This window comes from Cervus elaphus, chromosome 33 (genome assembly GCF_910594005.1).
Source record: "Cervus elaphus chromosome 33, mCerEla1.1, whole genome shotgun sequence".
Lineage (NCBI taxonomy): Eukaryota > Metazoa > Chordata > Mammalia > Artiodactyla > Cervidae > Cervus > Cervus elaphus.
In genome coordinates, this window is record NC_057847.1 from 21,276,009 (window position 1) to 21,299,145 (window position 23,137).

Genomic DNA, 23,137 nt, shown 5'->3' on the forward strand with positions numbered 1-23,137 from the left:
TGATAATTCTTGAAATTTTCCACTTATTATTTGTCTTACATTTTAAAAAATTTCAAAGATGCATGTTGCTTCCCTTGTAACATTAAAAAGGTAATGTCAGTGAATAGAGAGTGGATGCTAACTAAAATACTTTGCTCCCCACCTTTTCACCTTTCTAAATGATCTTAAGCTTAATGGGAGAAACTGTCTTATAATGTGTATTTTTCACAGCCCTGTGCGGCCCCTCGTAGTTAGTGATCCGTAGCCAGTGGCCGTGGGTTTCTGCTCTTGTCTGACTACTTCACTTTCTTAGGAGCTCTGTGTACTCGGGCTGACAGAGCATTCTCACAGCATCCTACATTTCAAACACTTAGAAGTTGCAGCTCAGTAGAAGCCATTTTGATGGAAACAACTCTGTCTAGGCTTGTCTTGCTTTCCTTTGAGAACACTATATTTGAAATGGACCTGAGAATTGACTTATGGATGATAAAGTACATTAGTTTACTTATGGATGATTGGGATGCATACGTGAAAAGAATATTCTGTACTTAAAGAAATAATAGGTAACAGTAAGTCATTTAATTCTCATAACAGCCCTGTGAGACGATCACTGTTATCCTTGGCTGCCCTGTCTTACAGATAGGGAACTGAGGCTTAGAAAGTGTGTGGAATTTAAGTATCTTGATCAAGAACCTGTGGCAAGTTAGGATAAAGCCTGTGTTTCTAGTCACATACTCACCTCTGTTATAATCACAATGCCATTGTGATTGAAAACTCTAGTAATCATTTACATTTAACCTGCATCTATCACAACTGAGAATTGACATATAAAGGTAACTGTGGTGAACATAGTTGAACATAATGGAAATCTTTCAGATCTTTTTGTTTTAACATTTTCTTTCAACCGTGTATTCAAGGTACATTTAAAATCATAGCATTTTTCTAGCTCACAGGGAAATTGTTGATCATCCGGTTATAGAATCATGGAATGTCAGGATTGGAACGTACCTTAACTAATCTAGACCAACATCTTCTATAATCTAGACTAACACTTTAGCCATACTTAAATCCTCTTTATGGAAATGCTGCCAAGTAATTGCCCAGATTAATCTAATTCTGTAGAGTCACCATTTATAGAAGTTACCTTTCTGTTTCTCTCAAGTTTTGTTTTTGTTTTTTTTTTTTTTTTTGAAATTGAATTTTGGGTCTATTCTTCCTAATTGTAGAAAAACTCATTTGTATTACAGAAAAAAGCTTCATCATACAAGGGTTTAATGAATGACTTGTCAAGAGTCACACAGAAATTAAGCTCACAAGTCTTCACTCACTCAGTAAATACGTGAGATCCTGCAAGGAGTCTCATCTTTCTAGATGCTGAGGTAATGGGTGAACAAAGGCCCAGTCCTTGCGTTTATGGGCCTTATATGCTAATGATGAAATGAATATTAGACACAGTACGTTGGATGTCCACGAGTCCTGTAGAACAGAGCATGAAAGGAGTTGAGGGAGGGATGGAGTGGGAAGGAGTGTGTGGCAATATTGTACAAAATGATAAGATAACATTTTACCAGAGATGAGTGAAGTGAGGGCCAGGCTATGTAGATAGCTGGTAAAAGCGCATTTAAGAGAGAGTATTGTAGACAGAAGGAGCAGTAAGTGGAAAGGAAGGCCCTGAGGCAGCAGCAGGCTCGGTGTGTTGTGGGCTCAGTCAGGAGGGTGGTGTGGGGGAGCAGTTTGAGGGGGGGGACAGAGTTTGGGGACAGCGTCCAGAGGGGCTGGAGTCAGACCTTAGAGGGCCTGAATGAGAAAGAAAGCCATTGTTGTGTTCTGACCAAGGGGTGATGTGATGTGTGTTTTCTAACATTTTTAGGGGCCCTCTGTTTTTAAAGCATTGTGCTGGAAGCTTCCCAGATGCCAGTAAGACAATAATATCCTTGCTTTCTGGAAGCATGTTATCTAATGAAGATGAATTATAAACAAGCAATTATAAAAAAGTGTAAGCGAAATTAGTGCCATCATGGAAGTATAAGCAGAGCTCTCTGAGTGGGAAAAAAAGGAGCCCTTAGTTGTAATCAAAGAAATTAGTAAAGAGCTACAGAATACTGAACCCAGAAAATCCACTAATAGTCTCTTTCTTGCCAAAGTGAATGAGCTAGTTAAGGAGCCACTTCTCTTTTAAAAGCTGTCTTAATTCAGCCACCAGCCCCTTGAAAGGCTCTAATGGAGCATCAACAAGGTAGGGTCTTAATAGATTTTTTTTTTTTTTGTATATTGGTCTTAAAACTATGAACATGTTAATAGTAGTATAGGAATTTACTAATACAGCACTTCAGCTACTCCAATACACCATTTGTAAGGGACATAATGAGGGCAGGAGGAGAAGGGGACGACAGAGGATGAGATGGCTGGATGGCATCACCGACTCGATGGACATGGGTTTGGGTGAACTCTGGGAGTTGGTGATGGGCAGGGAGGCCTGGCATGCTGCGATTCATGGGGTCGCAAAGAGTCAGACACGACTGAGTGACTGAACTGAACTGAAGGGACATAATGTGCTTCTAAATCTAAGTATATTCTCATTAAACACAGTTTAAACTATGAGTCCACTTGTAGGATTGAAATTTTAAAAAAAAATTCCTTTCAAGTAGTTTGTACTATCAGTTGGTCTTGCAGTTTTCAAATATGTAGTATCTTTGCATTGTGTATTTTCTTTATCTATCTAAGTAAAATGTGAGAAAATTATGATTAAGGCTGTTTTTAAGTACTCTAAAAGATAAATTTAGAGTATTTTATGCCCTTAAGTTCATACAGATGGTATTTGCAAGCCTCATTACTTTCTTTGTCTTAGTATACAGATTAATTTATTGTGCTTTGAAATATAAATGTGTTTGTATAAAACTTGCTTGTTCAACAAATTGGTTGTGCAACCTATGCCTCAGAGATACAGATGCCAGTGACAAGAAAGTGCCAAATTATGGGGATGACACATTTTTCTTGGCTCCAGTCCCAACCAGGGAAGGCCCTTCACTGGGAAGCTCCACATGTCTTAGCTCCCCTTCCTGCAAACTTCCATTCTGCACTGGTAGAGTCCCTGCCACTCCTCTGGTGACCCCTCACTGACAGTTACTCTGTTAGGCTGGTCCTTCTAACGCTTGTATCCCCCCCTCAGTCACCGTGGTCTTTCTTCCTACCTGGTCCCACACCTAGCAATTAGATAATCAGATTTGCTTCCCCAGCAAGTCTTTATGTTGCCGATATGAAAGTGATCTTTGTATTCCCTTACCCTCACCCTTCAAGAGTGGTTTGTGGATCTTTTATTTTATAATGCAAAATCCAAGTCACATATCTACCACTTTTTTTAAGTGTTTATTTCAGTGGTTTTTCAGTATTTTCACAAGATTGCATAACCCTCCCTTAACTAGAACATTGCCATCAACCCCAAAAGAAAACCTGTACCCATTGGCAGTCACTCCTCATCCCGTTCTCCCCTCCTCCCAGCCCTTGGTACCCACTAATCTGCTTTCTGCCTCTATGGATTTACCCATTCTGGAAATTTCATATAAATGGAATCATCCAATATATGGACTTTTGATCTGGCTTTTTTTTCACTTAGCATGTTTTCAAGGTTTATCCATGTTGTAGTACGTATCAGCACTTCATTTCTTTTTATGATTGAATAATACTCTATTGAATGGTTTACCACATTTCATTTTTCCATTCATCAGTTTTTGAAAATTTAAGTTGTTTCAGATTTTGGCTCTTATGAATTGTGCTGCTATGAACATTTGTGGGCAAGTGTTTTGTATGGACATGTGTTTCCATTTGCCTCACCTCTTGAACATTTCTCTCTTCTCTTTGAAAGCTCAGCTTCTGTCCCCGCTTACTGAAGCACCTGTTCTTCTTCAGGTCTTTAGCAATACTGTTCTCATTCTTGTGACCTTACTGTTTCTCAGTAGAATTGGATATCACTTCTCCAGTAATCCTCTGGAGGTTAGTATGAGTGCTTGGAGAGAGTAAGGGAGAATTAGTAAAATTCCCTGGACTGTTAGATTTAAATCTCAGGAGAGGCCTCCTATTAACCTTTCCTATAATGTAGGCAATTGGGATAACTTTGAGTGGGGAGAATTTTCACTACCAAATCCTTGCTCTGTTAGGCAAATCTGAAGATTCTTGCACTATATTAGAGGGAGGGCAGTTGAGACCCTTGCTTTAAGTTGGTTTTATAGTAAAACAAGTAGTAGTAATAATAAAGCTAGGTAGTTTTTGACTTATGATAGAGTTTTTCCATGTAGTTGTTGGATTTTACTAGGGCAGGCTTCTGGGAGGTGTTTAGCTGGTACTTGAATAATTGAATATAATATATAGCAATAACACATTTTCCAGCACTCAGGATTTTCTGGTCAACGACTAAGGGCAAAAGCGAGAACAGAGGTAGGTCCGACACGGTGCATCCGAGCTTGGAATTGTTATATGCACCAAATTTCACCTCTTTAACTTTCTCCCAGAGAACACAAGGACTTCATTTCCAGTGGTTTAGTAATCAGTTCAGTTCAGTAGCTCAGTCATGTCTGACTCTTTGCAACTCTATGGACTGCAGCACGCCAGGCTTCCCTGTTCTTCAGCAATTCCCAGGGCTTGCTCAAACTCGTGTCCATCAAGTCGGTGATGCCATCCAGCCATCTCATCCGCTGTCATCCCCTTCTCCTCCTGCCTTCAGTCTTTCTCAGCATCAGGTCTTTTCCAATGAGTCAGTTCTTTGCATCAGGTGGCCAAAGTATTGGAGCTTTAGCATTGGTCCTTTCAATGAATATTTGGGGTTGATTTCCTTTAGGATTGACTGGTTTGATGATCTTGCAGTCTGAGAGACTCTCAAGAGTCTTTTGCAACACCACAGTTCAAAAGCATCAATTCTTTGGCACTCAGCTTTGGCTTATGGTCCAACTCTCACATCCATACATGACTCCTGGAAAAACTATAGCTTTGACTAGACAGACCTTTGTTGGCAAAGTAATGTTTCTGCTTTTTAAAGGTTTAATAATAGCTTGCTTTATTTTCTACCTGGTTTTGAAGTATCACTTCACAACCTTATACTCTTGGCAGGAAGGAGAGATAAGAAGTATACCTATACTTGGCAGTCATTACTATGATCCCATTTTACACATGAGGAGGTTGAGGGGCTAATGAGGCTCTTTGAATGTTGGTTTGATTTTTTTCTTATATTAAGAAGTTGAATTTACATGCTTTTAGAGTAATTTTCTCACCAAATTAGCTTATAAATTGTCGATGTTTCCTTAAGTGAGAAAAGTAAATTGCTTGAGAAAACTGAAAGGACACCCTGAAGAATTTTGTTGACAGTGCAAACCAAATCAAGTGAAATTAATGCTGTGCCATATATTATTCAGCTGTAAATTTTATTTCGGATTTTGAAGACTAAAATAGGAAGCTTATTTTAATATACTCTGTAATTTTGTTTTGTTTCAGTGAGAAGTGTAAGGCTAGAGGATTTACCGTGATTGTGGATGGCAGAAAATCCCAATGGAATGTGGTGAAAACAGTAGTCTTAATGCTACAGGTAACTTTATTTTTGGCTATCAGGAAGCGGTTTTATTTTACAGCAACAGATTAGATGATGGTGGCAAATGTATTTCATTTATTGCACTGTGCCCAAGCTTCTAACAGTGACTGAGTTCTGAAATGCACAGATCAGTGTTAAATTTTTCAGGTTCAATCTTTATAGGTTTTACTTGAGTAGTAAAATAAATTTCGGCCCTATTCTAAAGGTATGTAAATAACCAAAAATAATATGTCATGTTTAAGTAATCTAAGCATTGAAGCCAGTGAGTCTCAAAATGTGAGGGCAGAGGTTCTCAGACTCATCTGGGCGCTCTCAAACGCTGTAGTATTTGCATCATCCCACCTCACGGAGGGAGTAGGACTGGGCAACTCTAAGCTGAGAATTCTGATGGGTTTCTCCCTTCTGTTTTCCTCTTTCCTCCAAAAATCATCAGAATTTGTGATAGTCATGTCTGTTTCTAATTTAGAAGAAATGTAATCAACTTTAGCCGTGTCACTGGGGACTTCAGCAGCTCCCAGACAAGCATTTCATAAACAGCTGTGGCTACAGCATCCCTTATGTGGGTCCTAGTCTTATATTTCCTTGTGTTCCTCACAGAATGTTTCTGTAATCCCTTGCGTGTAGTAGGTACCTAGTAGATATTTGTTGATTTATTATGGGAGTATTGAGGATATTGGGAAAAATACAACAATTGAGTGGTTGAAAGGGGACAGATTGCTCTCATGTACCTGAGTTTCTTTAAAAGGGCTTGTGTAGAAAGTTAAAGTCAAGTGAGTTAAAGAGATTATCCAATTTAAAATAAAGAAAGTGAAAAGGGCATTCCTGGCTGATTTAGTGATAGCTCAGAAATTAAATGAATACAATAAAAGAAGCTGATGGCAGGCTAGTTTGGGGAAGGTATGTTGACTGTTACATGGAAGGTGAACATCCAATTAAGTAAGTATTAGTGATATTGAAAGAAAGATCAAGAATTTTAAATGACCTGGGAAATAATCAGTAGTTACTTTAGGATTCTATGGAAAGGAATATAATTTAAAATTTTAAATGACAACTAGGCAGAATGATTATTAATGGATTATTTTTTGTTTATGATGATTAGAAAAAGAATCTCAAGGAATGGGTAATCATAATTTCAGTTTTAGTGCTTAGTATGGTTCAGGTACTATGTAGTAAGCTTGTTATATATAAATGATCTCATTTAATTTCATCCTCACAAACTTGGGAAACAAATTCTGTTATCCTCAAAAGTCTTCCAAGGATTTTAAATAACTTACCTATGTTCTTGTGGTGAACATGGGAGAAAGTCACAGTTGGAACTTGAAACAGCCTAAGCCTTTTAAAACTGTATATTTAGCAATGGGATGTATCTGCGATGGTTCCCAAATTTTCTGCCCATTACCTTATTCTTGATTGGTTGGCCTAAACCTTCATCATTAGACTCCCTCCTTTGGATTGGAAAGGACATAGGCTCCAGTGGATCAGTTTTTAAGGGAACACAGATTGGTGTCCCATTAGTAACTCTTTCTGTTAAATATGTTCCCAGCACTTTTATATTCTAAACCCTGAAGATTCTCTCTTCTCTGTGCAAATTGTTAAAATAACTATTAGGTGAGAAATCCGTTAATTATGACCTTGTGTTCTTCCATTCAGCTGTGTCACCAGTGAGCTGTTTGGGACTTGCTGTGTGAACTGGACTTTGATCAGTGGCAGTTTTGAAGAACAATCAACGGATGATTTAATCCCCTCTTGTGATTTCTATTCTGATATGTGTTTTAACAACTTGTGGATTTTATTAATAGTTACATTTTCAGAAATTGCAGTGGCCTGTTGTTTACTCCTCGGCAAATAATTTCTGCATACAAAGTTAGTTATGTTGCTTTTATTTCAGAAGGTGCTGGAAGCAGCCGTTTGGGAGCCCAGAGCTTAGTGCTAGCTCTGCCTGTACAGATATTCTCTGAAATGACTGGCTTGTTTTCTTTTGTTCCTAACAGCTCTAATACTCAATGATTTTGAATATTTGATTTCCATAATCGTTATATAAATAAACCTCATTCTACCCTAAATTTCCCACCCCCTCTGATAAAAGTTTTGATAACATTGAGTTTTTTTTTTTAACTTTATTCATAACCCAGTCATTGCAGGGGACACTAGATTTGTGACATGGCCAGTGAGATATTTAAATTGAAATATTTTTTTTCTGTTTTCTGTTTTCCCCTGATCAACAATAATAACACTTATTATCCTATAGGATTATTTTTATTCAGTAGTGCTGTTATGGTCTAGAACAGTGGTTGACCTCTAGAGTTTGTAAACAGAGTTTTGTTTACATATTGTTTATGGCAGCTTTCACACCATGTGGACAGAATAAAAATAGTTGCAACAGAGACTAAAATATTTTTTATCTGGACCTAGAGAAAGAATTTACTGACCCCCAGTCTAGAATGTTTGGAATGTTATGGTAAAACTTGACAGTCAGACTGACCTGGTTTTTGTTCTAGTACTATTCCTTCAAACTCTGTTCCTTTAGACAAGTTATTTTAGTTCTCTCAAGCTCAGTTTATGCTTCTGTAAATTGGAAGGATGAGATCCACTTGTTACTGTGAATTCATTTATTCAGCAGAGATTCATGGAGCATCTTCTGTATGCCAGGCACTGTCATAGGCCCTGGAGATACAGGAGTGCCATGATGGATGAGGTACCTGCCATTGGGAAGCCTGTGTTCCATCTGAGGAGTCAGACTGTAAGCAGTTAGGCAAATTACCAAGTAATGTAACATCATATACTGATAAATTCTATTTAGAAAAATGGTGAAAGGAGACCGAGTCAAATGTTGCTGCTTTACATAGGGTGGTCAGAGAAAGTCTCTCTAAAGAGGAGGGACTGTTTGAGTAGAATCCTAAATAAACTGAGAAAGTGCTCCTAGGTATAAGGCAAAGAACATTCCAGGCAGAGGAAACATCAAGGGCAGTGTCTTGAGCTGGGAACAGATTTGTCACATTCCAGGAGCAGCAAGGAGGTCAGCGTGGCTGTGGCAGAGGACGGAGCTAAGAGGGGAGAGCTGTGTGATGAGGTCTGAGGTCATGGGGCCTTGAGCTGGGAGGGCTTCTTGGCTTTGCTAAGGGGTTTGGATTTTATTCTGACTATGAAAAAATGCAAAACTGGGAGGTCTGCTAAGAGGGTTTCAAAAAGCTGACTTGTTTGGGGATATTAGCAGTGTAGGTGGTAGAAATGGGTAGGTTTAATTAAGATATATTTTAAAATTAGACTCGCTGATAAGATATATATGGAATGTATACTAGCTCAGTAAATGTTAATTTCCATTCTTTAGTTGATGATGTGAATAACTGTATCTAGCAAATGTGAAATTGTATTTGTGGAGTTTTAGCTTTGTCCTCTTCTTCGAGTTAATAATCATGTAGAATCTTCTTTGTATAATGGTATAAGAAGCTTATTTTGCTAGAAAATTGATTTACATTATTGGAAGAAATTCTCTAAGATGATTGTGTTAGAAAAATTTTTTTTCATATCATAGAAAAGTCAAATTTAATAATTTCTCAACTAAAAATTATCTTGCAGGTTAAATATATTTCTATTAGAGATTCAGTAAAACACAAAAATAATTCACATGTGCTGTCTTTAAACATTGTTTTCTGAATCAGCTTGTCTTTCAAATATTTCTTTATTGCCGTGTATGTTTTGCAGTTTGCAGCATTTTCTTGTATTTTATCACTTTAATTATTTCCCAGAGATCTCTTAATTGCTCAGCTCAGTCATGAATACCTAATAATTTACAACTTCAGCAAATTACTCACTTTACATGTATGATTTTTTCTTTTTTTTTTGTATTTTATAGAATGTTGTTCCAGCTGAAGTGTCCCTTGTTTGTGTAGTGAAGCCAGATGAATTCTGGGATAAGAAAGTAACACATTTTTGTTTTTGGAAAGAAAAGGACAGACTTGGCTTTGAGGTAAATATACTCTCTGAAAAGACAGAAGTGTGCTATATCTTTAAAAGCAGCATTTTGCTGGTATTATTTAGTTTGTTCAGTATTGGATACTACGCAGTGCTTACACAATGCTCAGTCAGTGCCTAAGTAATGATTAATATTTAGTCAGCATTCTTGTTGAATGAATTATTCTTTGTCAAGGCCACAAATGCTTTCTTGTTTTCATTTTTATTAATCTTTGTGAATTCTTTTGAATAAATAGAACCTTTCCATTAAAAACATTTTTGGGGACTTTCCTGTTGATCCAGTGGTTAAGACTGTGCTTTTTGATCCCTGGTTGGGGAACTGAGATCCCATAGGCTTGTGCAACATGGCAAAAAATATATATATATATATATTACATTACCAAGAAGGCTAATACTAGCTAATTCCTAGCTAATGTTAGGAAATCCTAGACATTTAGAAATTGAAGTCAGAGCCTATTTGGTATGATGTCATAATTATTTCTTAGTATCTGGTCTGGTTTTGACATATAAAAAGTTATTCATCCTTTCCTGTTTACAGTATGCTCTCCCTCTTACTTTTCTTGTGTGAAACTTCAGTTGACCCTTGAACAACATAGGTTTGAACTGCACAGGTCTGTTCACAAGTGGAGTTTTTCAATAAGTATACGTCAGCCCTCTGTATTTTCAGGTTTAACGTGCACAGATAGAGAGGGCCATTCATTGTGCTTTGCCATTTTGTGTAAGGGACTTGAGCACCGCGGATTTTGGTGTCAATGGAGTGAGTGTCCTCAAACCAGTCCCCTGTGGACATTGAGGGAAGGCTTACATATTATTATTGTGGGTCAAAAAGAAGTCTTAAGGTAGAATGCAAATTTAAACAATTCTGTCACATTTCCCTTCCACAGCCTGTTAATCCCACCTTCCTAGTTGGAGAGTTCATAGATATTAACCTTTACGTTAGCTAAATAAAGTGTGGAAGCCTAAAGGGTGCAAAGCCTAACCCAACCCTGTAAAATCTAGAGCCTTGGAATGTTTACAGAAGTCAGGCAACAAAGACATATTGTGGACTTTGCCATACTACAATAGTCATTTTTATTTTCAATAAAATCAGTGTATTTTTGGTATGGAGGAAGTCTCCAAGGTGTCTAAGATTTAATAAAGTCTAGTTAAAATTTTTTTAAAATGAGGTAGCATGAAATATCTTAAAAATGTGTAACATTTTTCCTGTACTCTAAAGGTAAGTATAAGATTCATCCATTTTAGTGTACAGTTCTGAGAGTTCTGGTAAACGTAAACTGGTCTGTAACTATCATCACAGTCAAGAAATACAGGGAATATTACGTCACTCCAAAAATTCTATCTTGTTCTTTAGTCAACTCCTTCTTCCATCTTTAGTTCCCTGACAACCACCGATCTGTTTTATGTTCTGTGTTTTTTGCCTTTTTCAGAATCCCATATAAGTAAAATGACAAAGTATGTAGCATTTTAAATTTACTTCTTTTACATACATATTTGCATTTGGGATTCATCTGTGTTGTTGGGTGTATTGATGGTTCCTTTCTTATTGGTAGGTAGTAATCCACTATGTAGATGTACCACAGTCTGTTTATTCATTCCCTGATTGAAGGACATTTGGGATTGTTTTCAGGTTTTAGTGATTACAAATAAAGTCACTGTAAATATTCGTGTGTAGCTTTTGTGTGAAATATTTCTAAGAGATAAAATATCTACAAGTGGGATTGTTGGGTCATATGTAAGTGTATGTTTATTTACTTTATAAGAAACTTCCAAACCAACAGTTTCAAGGTGGCTGTATCATCTTGCATTCCCATAAATTGTGTGAAGTCCCAGTTGCATCTTGGCAGTGCTTAGTATTATCAGATTTTGTTTTTAAATTATAGCTACTGTAGTAGGTATGTAGATGTTTATCAGTATTGTTTTGCTTTGCATTTCTCTAATGGTTAATGATGCGAATATATTTTTAAGTACGTGTAAGCCATCCATATACTTTCTTTCATGATGTCTGTTCACCTCTACTCATTTTTTAAAAAAATAATTAAGGCTTTTGAGAATTATTTATGAGTTTTGGATAGAAATCCTTTATCAGATACGCCATATGCAAAAATTGCATCTCAATTTGTTGTTTGCTTTTTCATTCTCTTAACAGCGTTTTTAAAGAAGATTTTTAATTCTGATGAAATCTGGATTTTACATTTTTTCTTTTATGAATCACAGGCTTTTGGTATCATAGCTGAGAGATCTTTGCCTCAGCCAAGGTCACGAAGGTTTTATGTTTTGTTTTAGATGTTGTGTAATTTTAGGTTTTATATTTAGATCTGTGATCTATTTTGAGTTAATACTTGTGTAAATTATTGTCTGACAGTATATATTTAATGACTTCAATTATTTTACGTTTGTTAAGATTTGGTTTTTGAGCCAGTATGTGCTCTACTTGCTGATTTCCTCGTGTGCGTGTATTCTCCGTGTACGGTGCATGTGCATTCTGCTTCTGTGCGTGGTGTGATCTGCAGCCACCAAGACTGTTCGTGGTGCTCTTCAGGTCTTCTGTGGGCTCTGTGGTGTTCGTCTGCTCATTCTACCAGTTACTGAAAGAGGGATGTTACACGCTCCAACTGTAATTGTGTGTTTATTTGTCCTCTCGTTTCTGTTGGTTTTTGCTTTATGTATTTTAAAGTTCTTACTGAGGTGACTAGTTAAGATTTCATTAAATGTCCTTTTGTTATCCACGATGATACGCCTGGTTCTGAGGTACACATTGTCTGATGCTACCGATACTGCTGTAGCTGTCCAGGCTCCTCTTCATTTACGTTTACAGTGGTGTTTCTAATAGATTTGGTTATTTGGGTCTTGTTTTCATATCCAATCTGACAGTCTCTGTCTTTGTAGTGGTTTGTAAGACCATTTATATTTAATTAATTGTTAATATGTTTGGATTAAAATCTTCTATCTTGCTAGATCTTATGTAGTTTTTCTTTTTCTGCCTTCTTTTGGATTATTTTTATAATTACATTTTATCTTCATTATTGACTGGAAGTTTATATCTCTTAATTTTTTCCAGTGGTTGCCCTGGGTTTATTGTATACATCTTTAATTAGTGTATATATCTTCAAATAATATGCCATTTAACACTGGTAATCCCTTAGTACAGTTTATCTCTAATACTTCCCTCCATTGTTTTCATACATTTTACTTTCACTATACTAAAGCACACAATATACTGCTACTATTTTTGCTATAATATCTTTATAGCAATTAAAATAAAAAATTAATTTCATATCTGTCTTCACTTATTGTATTTCCAGAATTACTCATTTCAGCTTTTTGGTTGGTGTAGTCCTTCTGCCTAAAGAGCTTCCTTTAAACATATCTAGCATTGCAGGTCTGTTGGCTTTGAATTTTCTTAGATTTTGTTTGCCTGAAAAAAATGTTTATTTCTGTTTCAGGTTTAAAAGTTATTTTCAGTTGGTATAGTTTTGTTTTTTTTTTTTTCATTATTTGATTTTTTTTTCTTTTAGCATGTTAACTATATCACACCTTCTATATCATTGCCTTCTCATTTCCTTGGTTTCTGAGAACTCTGCTGTTACTTGTATCTTTGGTCTTCTATAGGTTATATATCTTTTTTTTAAATCTCCTTGGCCACCTTTAAGATTTTTGCTTCATTTTTTATTTTCAGCAGTTTTATTTTAAATGTTTTATTTGGTGTTAATTCTGTTAGTGTTTGCTGCATTTCTTGGATCTCTGGTTTGCCTTCTGCCATCAATTTTGGAAAATTCTTAAGACATTTTCTTTTCAAATATATCCTCTGCCTCATTTTATTTTTCTACTCTTTATAGAACTCCTATTGCATGTATGTTAGACAATATGAAAATTTCTCAACATTCTAGGTTGGTGTTCTATTTTATCCCCCCCCCCCTTTTTTTTTTCTTTTTGTGTTTCAGTTTGGATAGTTTCTGTTGATCTGTTTTCAAGTTCACTGCCTGCTTCCTTGGCTGTGTTGAGTCTGTTGATGAGCCATTTGTAAATGGACTTTATCTCCTTTATCGTGTTTTTGGTTTGTAGCATTTCTTCTGGATTCTTTCTGGTGGTTTCTGTCTCTTTGCTGTAATCCCTGTCTGTTTTGCCTGTTGTCTTGCAGATCTTCCTTGAGAACTTCAAGCACAAATAATAGTTATCTTAATTCCTTAGCTAATAGTTCCAATATCTGGGTCTCTCTTACTCTAGTTATATTATTTGGTTTTTGTTCTTGACAGTGTGTTGTTTTCATTCTTTCTGTATGTTGGACATCTTGTTTAGGACAGTAAAGATTTGAGATAAATTGTATTTGTACCTGCACACGAGCCCATCTTGTTTTTGCTGGGCTCTTGGTGGGACAGGGGAGGGCTTGATTTAGTCTAGACAGGAGTTGAACTGGCTTTGGCTTTGGCTATTGCTCTTCTTTTCCTCAGGGCATTACAGGCTCAGACTCCTCTATAGTTAGTGTTTGTTTCACCCTCAGCTGTAGATCTTTCCTTTGTGCCTGTGTCTCAGAAAAGGTTTCTCTTTGCACGACCCTCAGCAATAGACTACTGTTACTTGTTACTCAGTGTTTGTCCATGGTTCATTTTTTTCTTGTTCTGACTCGGCTTCGGTTTTAGGAACGCTTTGGGACCCAGGGTCTAGAGGGTCTAGGACCCGCTTTCCCAGCTTTAGGAAGACTGTAGCAGTCTGGGTTCATAATATTTTCCTGCCTCCACTTGGATAGTGGGCCTTTCTTTCCCCTTCCTCTAGCTGCAGTGGGGTTTTATTTGTGTTCTAAGGGCATTCCAGGTGGCTCAGTGGTAAAGATCTTGCCTGGAAAATTCCATGGACAGAGGAGCCTGGTAGGCTGCAGTCCATGGGATCGCTAAGAGTTGGACACAACTGAATGACTTGACTTTCACTTTTCACTTTCATGTATTGGAGAAGGAAATGGCAACCCACTCCAGTGTTCTTGCCTGGAGAATCCCAGGGACGGGTGAGCCTGGTGGGCTGCCGTCTATGGGGTCGCACAGAGTCAGACACGACTGAAGTGACTTAGCGGCAGCAGCAGCAGTGGTAAAGAATCCACCTGCCAAGGAGGAGAGGTGGGTTTGATCCCTGGATTGGAAAGGTCCCCTGAAGAAGGTAATGGCAACCCAGTCCAGTGTTCTTGCCTGGGAAATCCCATGAACAGAGGAGCCTAGCAGGCTGTGGTCTATGGGGTTGCAGAGAATCTGACACAGTTGAGTGATTAAAAAACAAAACAGCAAAGGTCATCCTGAATCACTGGCTTCCCTCAGCACCTGAAAGTTCCTGTTCCCTAGGGATGACAAAGTTGAGGAATCTGGGCTGTGCTTCAGCTTCCTGCCTTTCCGTTGGTGGTTGCTGTCCCCTTCCCCCAGGTCTTTTTGTAATTTCTTACCTACCTACCCACAGTCTTTCTCGTGAGTCTCTGAGAGGTCTGTGGAGAAGCATCTGCAGGTGCGTTTGAATTCTTGTGTCTCTGTTTCCAGCAGGCTCAGTACCTTTATACCAAACCATATTTGGCCTTTAGCATTCTTTGGGAAATTTGGCTGAGTTCTTAACCTGACTTGTATCATACCTGGTGTTTTCCCGGGTAAGCAAGTGTTCCCCCTCCATTTGTCCTTGAAGGATGGTCTTTATTGGTTTTCCTGTGGACTTTATGATGTGTTAAAAAGTTGTCATTTTTCAGATTAATTTGCGTTATTTTGTTTTTCTTGTAAGGATTGGAGCGATGCTCTTTCCATCTTTCTACATGTCCTAAGCATAAGACAGATGTTTTGATTTTCAGTATTATCTGGCAAACTTTTGTCATGGGTTGATTTGACTGTGATGTAGACTTACTGGAAACTGTTGGCCAGCAGTGTGAGGGAAGGCAGCCCTGGCTGTTGGATTCTGTTAGGAAAGGGGTTAGCCTAATTGCTGGATGGAAAACTGCATCCCATGGAGGACAGTCAGAAGTGTACTGAGGGAGGAGAGTCAGAAGTGTACTGAGGGAGGAGGGTCAGAAGTGTACTGAGGGAGGACGGTCAGAAGTGTACTGAGGGAGGAGGGTCAGAAGTGTACTGCGGGAGGACGGTCAGAAGTGTACTGAGGGAGGACGGTCAGAAGTGTACTGAGGGAGGACGGTCAGAAGTGTACTGAGGGAGGAGGGTCAGAAGTGTACTGAGGGAGGAGGGTCAGAAGTGTACTGAGGGAGGAGGGTCAGAAGTGTACTGAGGGAGGACGGTCAGAAGTGTACTGAGGGAGGACGGTCAGAAGTGTACTGAGGGAGGACGGTCAGAAGTGTACTGAGGGAGGACGGTCAGAAGTGTACTGAGGGAGGAGGGTCAGAAGTGTACTGAGGGAGGAGGGTCAGAAGTGTACTGAGGGAGGAGGGTCAGAAGTGTACTGAGGGAGGACGGTCAGAAGTGTACTGAGGGAGGACGGTCAGAAGTGTACTGAGGGAGGACGGTCAGAAGTGTACTGAGGGAGGAGGGTCAGAAGTGTACTGAGGGAGGAGGGTCAGAAGTGTACTGAGGGAGGACGGTCAGAAGTGTACTGAGGGAGGAGGGTCAGAAGTGTACTGAGGGAGGACGGTCAGAAGTGTACTGAGGGAGGAGGGTCAGAAGTGTACTGAGGGAGGAGGGTCAGAAGTGTACTGAGGGAGGACGGTCAGAAGTGTACTGAGGGAGGACGGTCAGAAGTGTACTGAGGGAGGACGGTCAGAAGTGTACTGAGGGAGGAGGGTCAGAAGTGTACTGCGGGAGGACGGTCAGAAGTGTACTGAGGGAGGACGGTCAGAAGTGTACTGAGGGAGGAGGGTCAGAAGTGTACTGCGGGAGGAGGGTCAGAAGTGTACTGCGGGAGGAGGGTCAGAAGTGTACTGCGGGAGGAGGGTCAGAAGTGTACTGCGGGAGGAGGGTCAGAAGTGTACTGCGGGAGGAGGGTCAGAAGTGTACTGAGGGAGGAGGGTCAGAAGTGTACTGAGGGAGGAGGGTCAGAAGTGTACTGAGGGAGGGTAGTCAGAAGTGTACTGAGGGGGGACGGTCAGAAGTGTACTGAGGGAGGATAGCAAAAGCTGAATGCAGGAGGCCTGCATGTAGCCACGGTGAGCGAGTATTTCATTCAGGCAAGGAAGTCTGCTTTTTATGCCAGGGTCATGCAGGAAATGTTGCTCTGATGGAATGCAGAGTGGACATAGGCCAGTAGTTCAGAAGCTAACGCTGTGAACACCAAGTAGGAGCAGAGATCCCTTTCGTGAGGAACTTGTCACATCCTGCTTAAGTGTAGGCATCTGCTCAGAAATGCTGTGCCTAGTTGGGTTTCATGCTATATGAATTTGTAATGGCTAAATACCTTGCATCTTGGAGGGTAAAATGGAAGGCAGAGTTCCTATCTGCCTTGAACTGATATCATAGATAGTTTAATTTTAACTTAGTCTTAAAACTGTGGTTTTACAGCTTTTTGTATCAGTCTATTTCTTTCAGATATTGAAGAGATCCAGCTATTTTTCTAGCTGGATAAGTAAATAAGCACTAGACACTTATTTAAAAGCCTGATGTCCTAATGAGATGAGAGTAATTTCAAATGCTGGCTAATAGACCACCAAACATAATCTACTTTAAGGGGCAATTCAAAACCAGTCATTAAATGATACTTAGAACTACATATAATTAAATTCATTATAGACGTTTGATTAACAGTTACTTTTCTTGATGTTATTTTGGATCATTTGAGTTGTCATAATTGAGCTTATATTTTTGTATATATTCCAAATATTTTTAAAAGAATAACTGTTATGACTGCTGGCATTCCTATAAGCAAAAGTTTATGTTTTACCTTATTGAATTATTCATCACAAAGATTTATTACCAGCTGTCCACAATATTCATCAAATAAATATCCAGTTGTCATTTTAATGACAGCTTGTTCCCATGATTTCATATTTTCCTGCCTATTATCCTTTCCATTTCTTTTCCCTCTGGATGACCTTCCTCTTGTTCAGTTTCCTAGTGTTTTTCATCAGCCGTTGAATATTCCTCATCTCAGGACATCTCATGGGTCATCTAAATATTTCTCTATATATCCTTCCTGTCTCTGAAACAGATACATACCTGTTCATTTTCCTTTTTAGCAGCTCAGATATTCCAGTGCTTTCTGACCTTCAGTAACATTATACCTGGTGCTTTGGTACCTTTTGCTGGTTAGTTCATAGTATCTATACAGTCTGTCTAATGACAAGGTAAAACTGAAGTAGTGCTGGCATTAATTTTAAATTGAGAAACTCATAATCAAAAGGATCTTATTTTCTCATTCTTTATTGTCATTCATGAAGGTCAAAAATTTTTTTTTCTTTTTACTGGTAATGTTAACCAGTAAGAGCAGTAATGTTAACCACCATTCTAAGTTGTTTTGTTGTCTTATTTTTTCTTTTACTGAATCTGATCCTTTTCTCTTTTTGAGGCCATACTAGTGTTAGGATCCAGGACCAGACTTCCTTCATGTTTCTGTCAAGAATACCTCTGGTACCATCACTTCTGACTTCTTTCTAGTTTTTGCAGAAAATTATTTTCTTTAGAGAGAAAACTATTCCCCAGCTAACAGATACAACTAAATATACACATTGAAAAGGTATAACAGATAACATACACGTGAATCTGTATTAAGCACTCAGAGACACACTTTCATTTTAGATCTTGCACACACATTGTTATCATGAATAAAATTTAAAAAGTAAAAGCATCTGAGTGTCAGCCTTCAGAGTGAAAGGTTCAGTGCTAGATTCTTTGAGAATATTTTATTAGGGAAAGGTAAGTATTTTAGTTACAGATGAAAGAGTTAGGAGTAAAGGAGAAATAAGTTTTGGGTCTTTCTGTAAATTAGATTCCAGAAAACCTTCATAAATGTTTGATTAAAAACCATATGATAAATACCTTTCTCCTCAAACTTGTTGAACAATGGTATGTGCTAGTTAGTAAAAATATTGTGGTTTAGTTGTTTAATCTGTCTTGTCTTAACCTCTCTCTAACATATGTAAAATAAAGGAAAAATATTATTTATGTAGGACATTACTATTTTAAAAATGTTATGTTTTTATTTCCTTTGAAAGGACTTGGCAAAAGTTTGGAAAACTCACATAGGTAGTATTTTTTCCTCCATCTTGTAGTTCTTCCATTTTACTCTGGTTCACTTTGCACTTGTTACCAGGTGTCAGATTTCCCCGGAGATATATCTAAAGTTTAAATTTCTGCTTATTAAAGTGATAACTACTTTAAATATAACCAATAATCCTTTTCTTTAAGATTTTAATTATATCCATACATACTAAGATATTCATGGAGATGACTATTTGAGGATAATTAACATTGCTTGTGCGTACTCAATCTCTCAGTCATGCCCACCTCTTTGCAACCCCATGGACTGTAGTCCTCCAGGCCCCTCTGTTCATGGGATTCTCCTGGCAGGAATACTGTAGTGGGTTTCCATTTCCTCCTCCAGGGGATCTTAAAAATTAGGATATGATCCCCACCACATCCCTGAATAGATAAGATAAAGCATATGCTAAAGAGTGATTTTCATAAGGCTAAAATCATGACACCCATGTAACTATAAAATAAGCATAAGTCAAACACATCATGCAACTCATTAACTAATGAAGTTACCAGTAATTTGTGAGGTGTGGTTCAAAGAGCACTTGAGGAATTTAGGATAGATTGCCAAAGTAGACACAATACTAGCTAATGTCCTAATCCATAAATCCTAAACTTTGAGATTTTGTTACCCTACTGAACAGAAATTTATACTATTGAAATAGTATGTGTATAACATATAGCATCCACATGAATTTGTACTAAGCACACAGAGACACATTTTCATTTTAGATCTTGCACACATAAATAAAATTATTTTAGTGTAAATAAAATTTTTAAAAATCCACTGATCATACATTATTTGCATTTCTCTTGAATAAAATGTAAAATTTACCCCTTGCCCCTACCGAAGTTGGTATCTATTGATTAGTCCATAGAAAGTCGGTTAAAGTCACGAGTCTAGCTCTGCATGAACGAACACCCAAGAATATCTTTTGCCCATTCCCTAAGATTTAGATAGTGTTTCTGATACGTGAAGTATATTTTTAATATAATTATATTTTGTAAAATTTGAATTTGAACATTAGTGACATCAGTTCAGTTCAGTCGCTCAGTCATGTCCGACTCTTTGCAACCCCATGAACCGCAGCACACCAGGCCTCTCTGTCCATTACCAACTCCCGGAGTCCACCCAAACCCATGTCCATTGAGTCGGTGATGCCATCCAGCCGTCTCATCCTCTGTCGTCCCCTTCTTCTCCTGTCCTCAATCATTCCCAGCATCAGGGTCTCTTCCAGTGAGTCAGCTCTTCGCATCAGGTGGCCAAAGTATTGGAGTTTCAGCTTCAACATCAGTCCTTCCAATGAACACCCAGGCCTGATCTGCTTTAGGATGGACTGGTTGGATCTCCTTGCAGTCCAAGGGACTCTCAAGAGTCTTGAACATTCAAATCATTGCATGCAGAATAATAGAAGCTACTTTCTTAAATTTGATACTACTGATTTTAATATCAATCTCTCTTTAAGCTTTGTGTTCCTAACCAAGACTAGTGGTTTTCTTTTAATGTTTTCCCATATTATTTCCAAATTATTAAATGCTTAAAGGAAGAATTCACTTTAAAAAATTTCCCCTTTTCAAAACTATAAGCAATTTCTTTTCCATTTAAAATGCTGTTGTTCAGTTGCTCATTTGTATATGACTCTTTGCAACCCCATGAACGGCAGCACTCCAGGCTTCCCTGTTCTTCACTATCTCCCTGAGTTTGTTCAAACTCACCTCCATTGAGTTGGTGATGCCATCCAACCGTCTCATCCTCTGTCACTCCCTTCTTCTCCTGCCCTCATTCTTTCCCAGCAACAAGGTCTTCTCCAGTGAGTCAGCTCTTCGCATCAGGTGGCCAAAATATTGGAGCTTCAGCTTTAACATTCCATCCTTCCAGTGAACATTCAGGGTTAATTTCCTTTAGGATGACTGGCTTGATCTCTTTTGCTGTCCAAGACTCTCAAGAGTCTTCTTCAGCATCATAGTTCGAGAGCACCAATTCTACGGTGCTCAGCCTTCTTTATGGACAATTCTCACATCTGTACCTGACTACTGGAAAACCATATGGACCTCTGTCGGCAAAGCGATGTCTCTGCTTTGTAATACATTAACTTTTTTTTTTCTTTATACCTTTTGATCCCCTTAACCCATTTCTTCACACCCCACCCCACCTAACAGTTCTCTGTATTTATGAGCTTGTTTTTGTTTGCCAACTTTCAGGATTCCCCATATGAGATGCTATTTATCTTTCTCCTCCTGACTTAGCCAGAAGGTAAAGAGGTTTTGGAGAAACTTCCATGCTGTTTTTATTTAGATTTTAAAAAAATTTTTTGTTGTGTTGGTTTTTGCCATACAGTAACGCAAATCAGCCATAATTACACATACGTTCCCTCCATTTCCTCTCCTCCCCTCCCACCTCCCCTCCCTCCAGGTCATCACAGAGCTTCAGACTGGGCTCCCTGTGCCTCACAGCAACTTCTCACTAGCTGTCCATCTTATACCCAATAGTATATGTATATTGATGCTACTTTCTCCATTCGTCCCACTCTCTTCCTCCCCTACTGTGTCCATCATGAGTCTATTCTCTACTTGGGCATCTCCTTTCCTTCCCTGAAAATAGGTTCATCAATATCATTTTTCTAGATTACACATATATATGTTAATATAGTATATTTGTTTTTCTCTTTCTGACTTACTATGATAACAGGCTCTAAGGTTCATCCACCTCACTAGAACTGACTCAGATCTGTTCGTTTTTATAGTTGAGTAACATTTCATTGTATATATGTACCAGATCTTCTTTATCCGTTCATCAGTTGATGAACATCTAGGTTGCTTCCATGTCCTGGCTACTGTAAAGAGTGCAGCTATGAACATTGGAATACATGTGTCTTCTTTGTTTATGGCTTTCTCAGAGTATATGCCCAGTAGCGCAGTTGCTGGGTCATATGGCAGATTTATTCCTCATTTTTTAAGGAATCTCCATACTGTTCTCCATAATGGCTGTATCAGTTTACGTTCCCACCAGCAGAGTAGGAGGGTTCCCTTTTCTCCATCTCCTCTCCAGCATTTATTGTTTGTAGATTTTTTGATGACGGCCATTCTGACTGATTTCAGAGAAGGCACTGGCAGCCCACTCCAACACTCTTGCCTGGAAAACCCCATGGACAGAGGAGCCTGGTAGGCTGCTGTCCATGGGGTGCGAAGAGTTGGACATGACTGAGCGATTCACTTTCACTTTTCACTTTCATGCATTGGAGAAGGAAATGGTAACCCACTCCAGTGTTCTTGCCTGGAGAATCCCAGGGACGGGGGAGCCTGGTGGGCTGCCGTCTGGGGGGTTGCACAGAGTCGGACGCGACTGAAGTGACTTAGCAGCAGCAGCAACAGCATGTTGACTGGTGTGAGGTGATACCTCACTGTTTTGGTTTGCATTTCTCTAATAATCAGTGGTGTTGAACACATTTTCGTGTGTTTGCTGTCTGCCCATTTTTAAACTGGACGTTTGTTTTTTGCTGTTGAGTTCTGAGTTCTTTATACATTTTTGGATATTAGCTCCTTACCAGATATATGAGTTTGTTGCCTTTTCATTTTGTTGATGGTTCCTTTTGCTGTGCGGAAGCTTTTTAGTATGATGTAGTCCTACTTATTTATTTTTACTTTTATTGCTTTTACTTTTGGTGTCACATTAAAAGAAATAAATGCCAAGACCTCTGTCAAGGAGCTTACAGCCTGAATTTTCTTCTAGGAGTTTTAAGGTTCCAGATCTTAACGCTCAAATCTTTGAGCTATTTGAGTTAACTGAAGCTTAATTGACTTCAGCTTAATTGAGTTTAAAATCTTTCTAATATTATCAGTTGACTAGTTAGGTGGAAATCTATCAATCATTTGGAATTCTATCAGTCATTTAAGATTTATTACTAAGCTGGAAATTATAAATGATATGGTGGTTTTACTTAAAAGAAACACTTGTCAATAACAGAAACCATAAGATTCACTGCTAGTTGTTACATATAACAACTAAATAAGGAGCATAAGAGTGGTAATAATCCTAAAAATTTGACTCAGAGCAATTACCCTGATGAATAAATTGTACTCATTTCACCAAAATTATTATTTCTTTATCATAATGTCTTTAGTACTCTAAAAATTATGGTAAAAAAGATAGTATATAATGTGATTAGATCAAATTTGGATCTTCATTATGGGGACTGAAAGACTTTCTACACAAAGAGTTGTCTACCAGGCTCGGCTTACAAACCTGTACTCATATAATTGCTTAAAAGGAAATATAAAAAAGTATAAAAGTAAACCAACTGAATTTTTTTTTTTAGTGTAAAAGTAAAATTTCAAAGATCAGGTTATAAAAATAATTTTCCCCCTCTGTTTGTGATGGCATAATACCACTTTTCATTCTAATTTATATGTAATTTTGTCCAACATGAAAGTAGATAATTTAAAAAAAAAGAAAGTAGAT

General features: G+C 38.2%; 1 protein-coding gene across 6 annotated transcripts in view; it reads left to right on the top strand.

Moving 5' to 3' along the window:
- The window catches only part of SESTD1 (SEC14 and spectrin domain containing 1), a 135,986-nt gene that overhangs the window by 58,552 nt on the left and 54,297 nt on the right, over nucleotides 1–23,137 (top strand). For 5 of the 6 annotated variants that reach the window (XM_043894299.1, XM_043894297.1, XM_043894300.1 and 2 more), the window contains 2 exons: nucleotides 5,461–5,551; nucleotides 9,408–9,521. In XM_043894299.1, the coding sequence (XP_043750234.1) occupies nucleotides 5,461–5,551; nucleotides 9,408–9,521 (205 nt within the window). Of the gene's footprint in view, nucleotides 1–1,226; nucleotides 1,359–5,460; nucleotides 5,552–9,407; nucleotides 9,522–23,137 lie in introns of all 6 variants that reach the window. The other variant, XM_043894302.1, reaches the window with a different exon arrangement.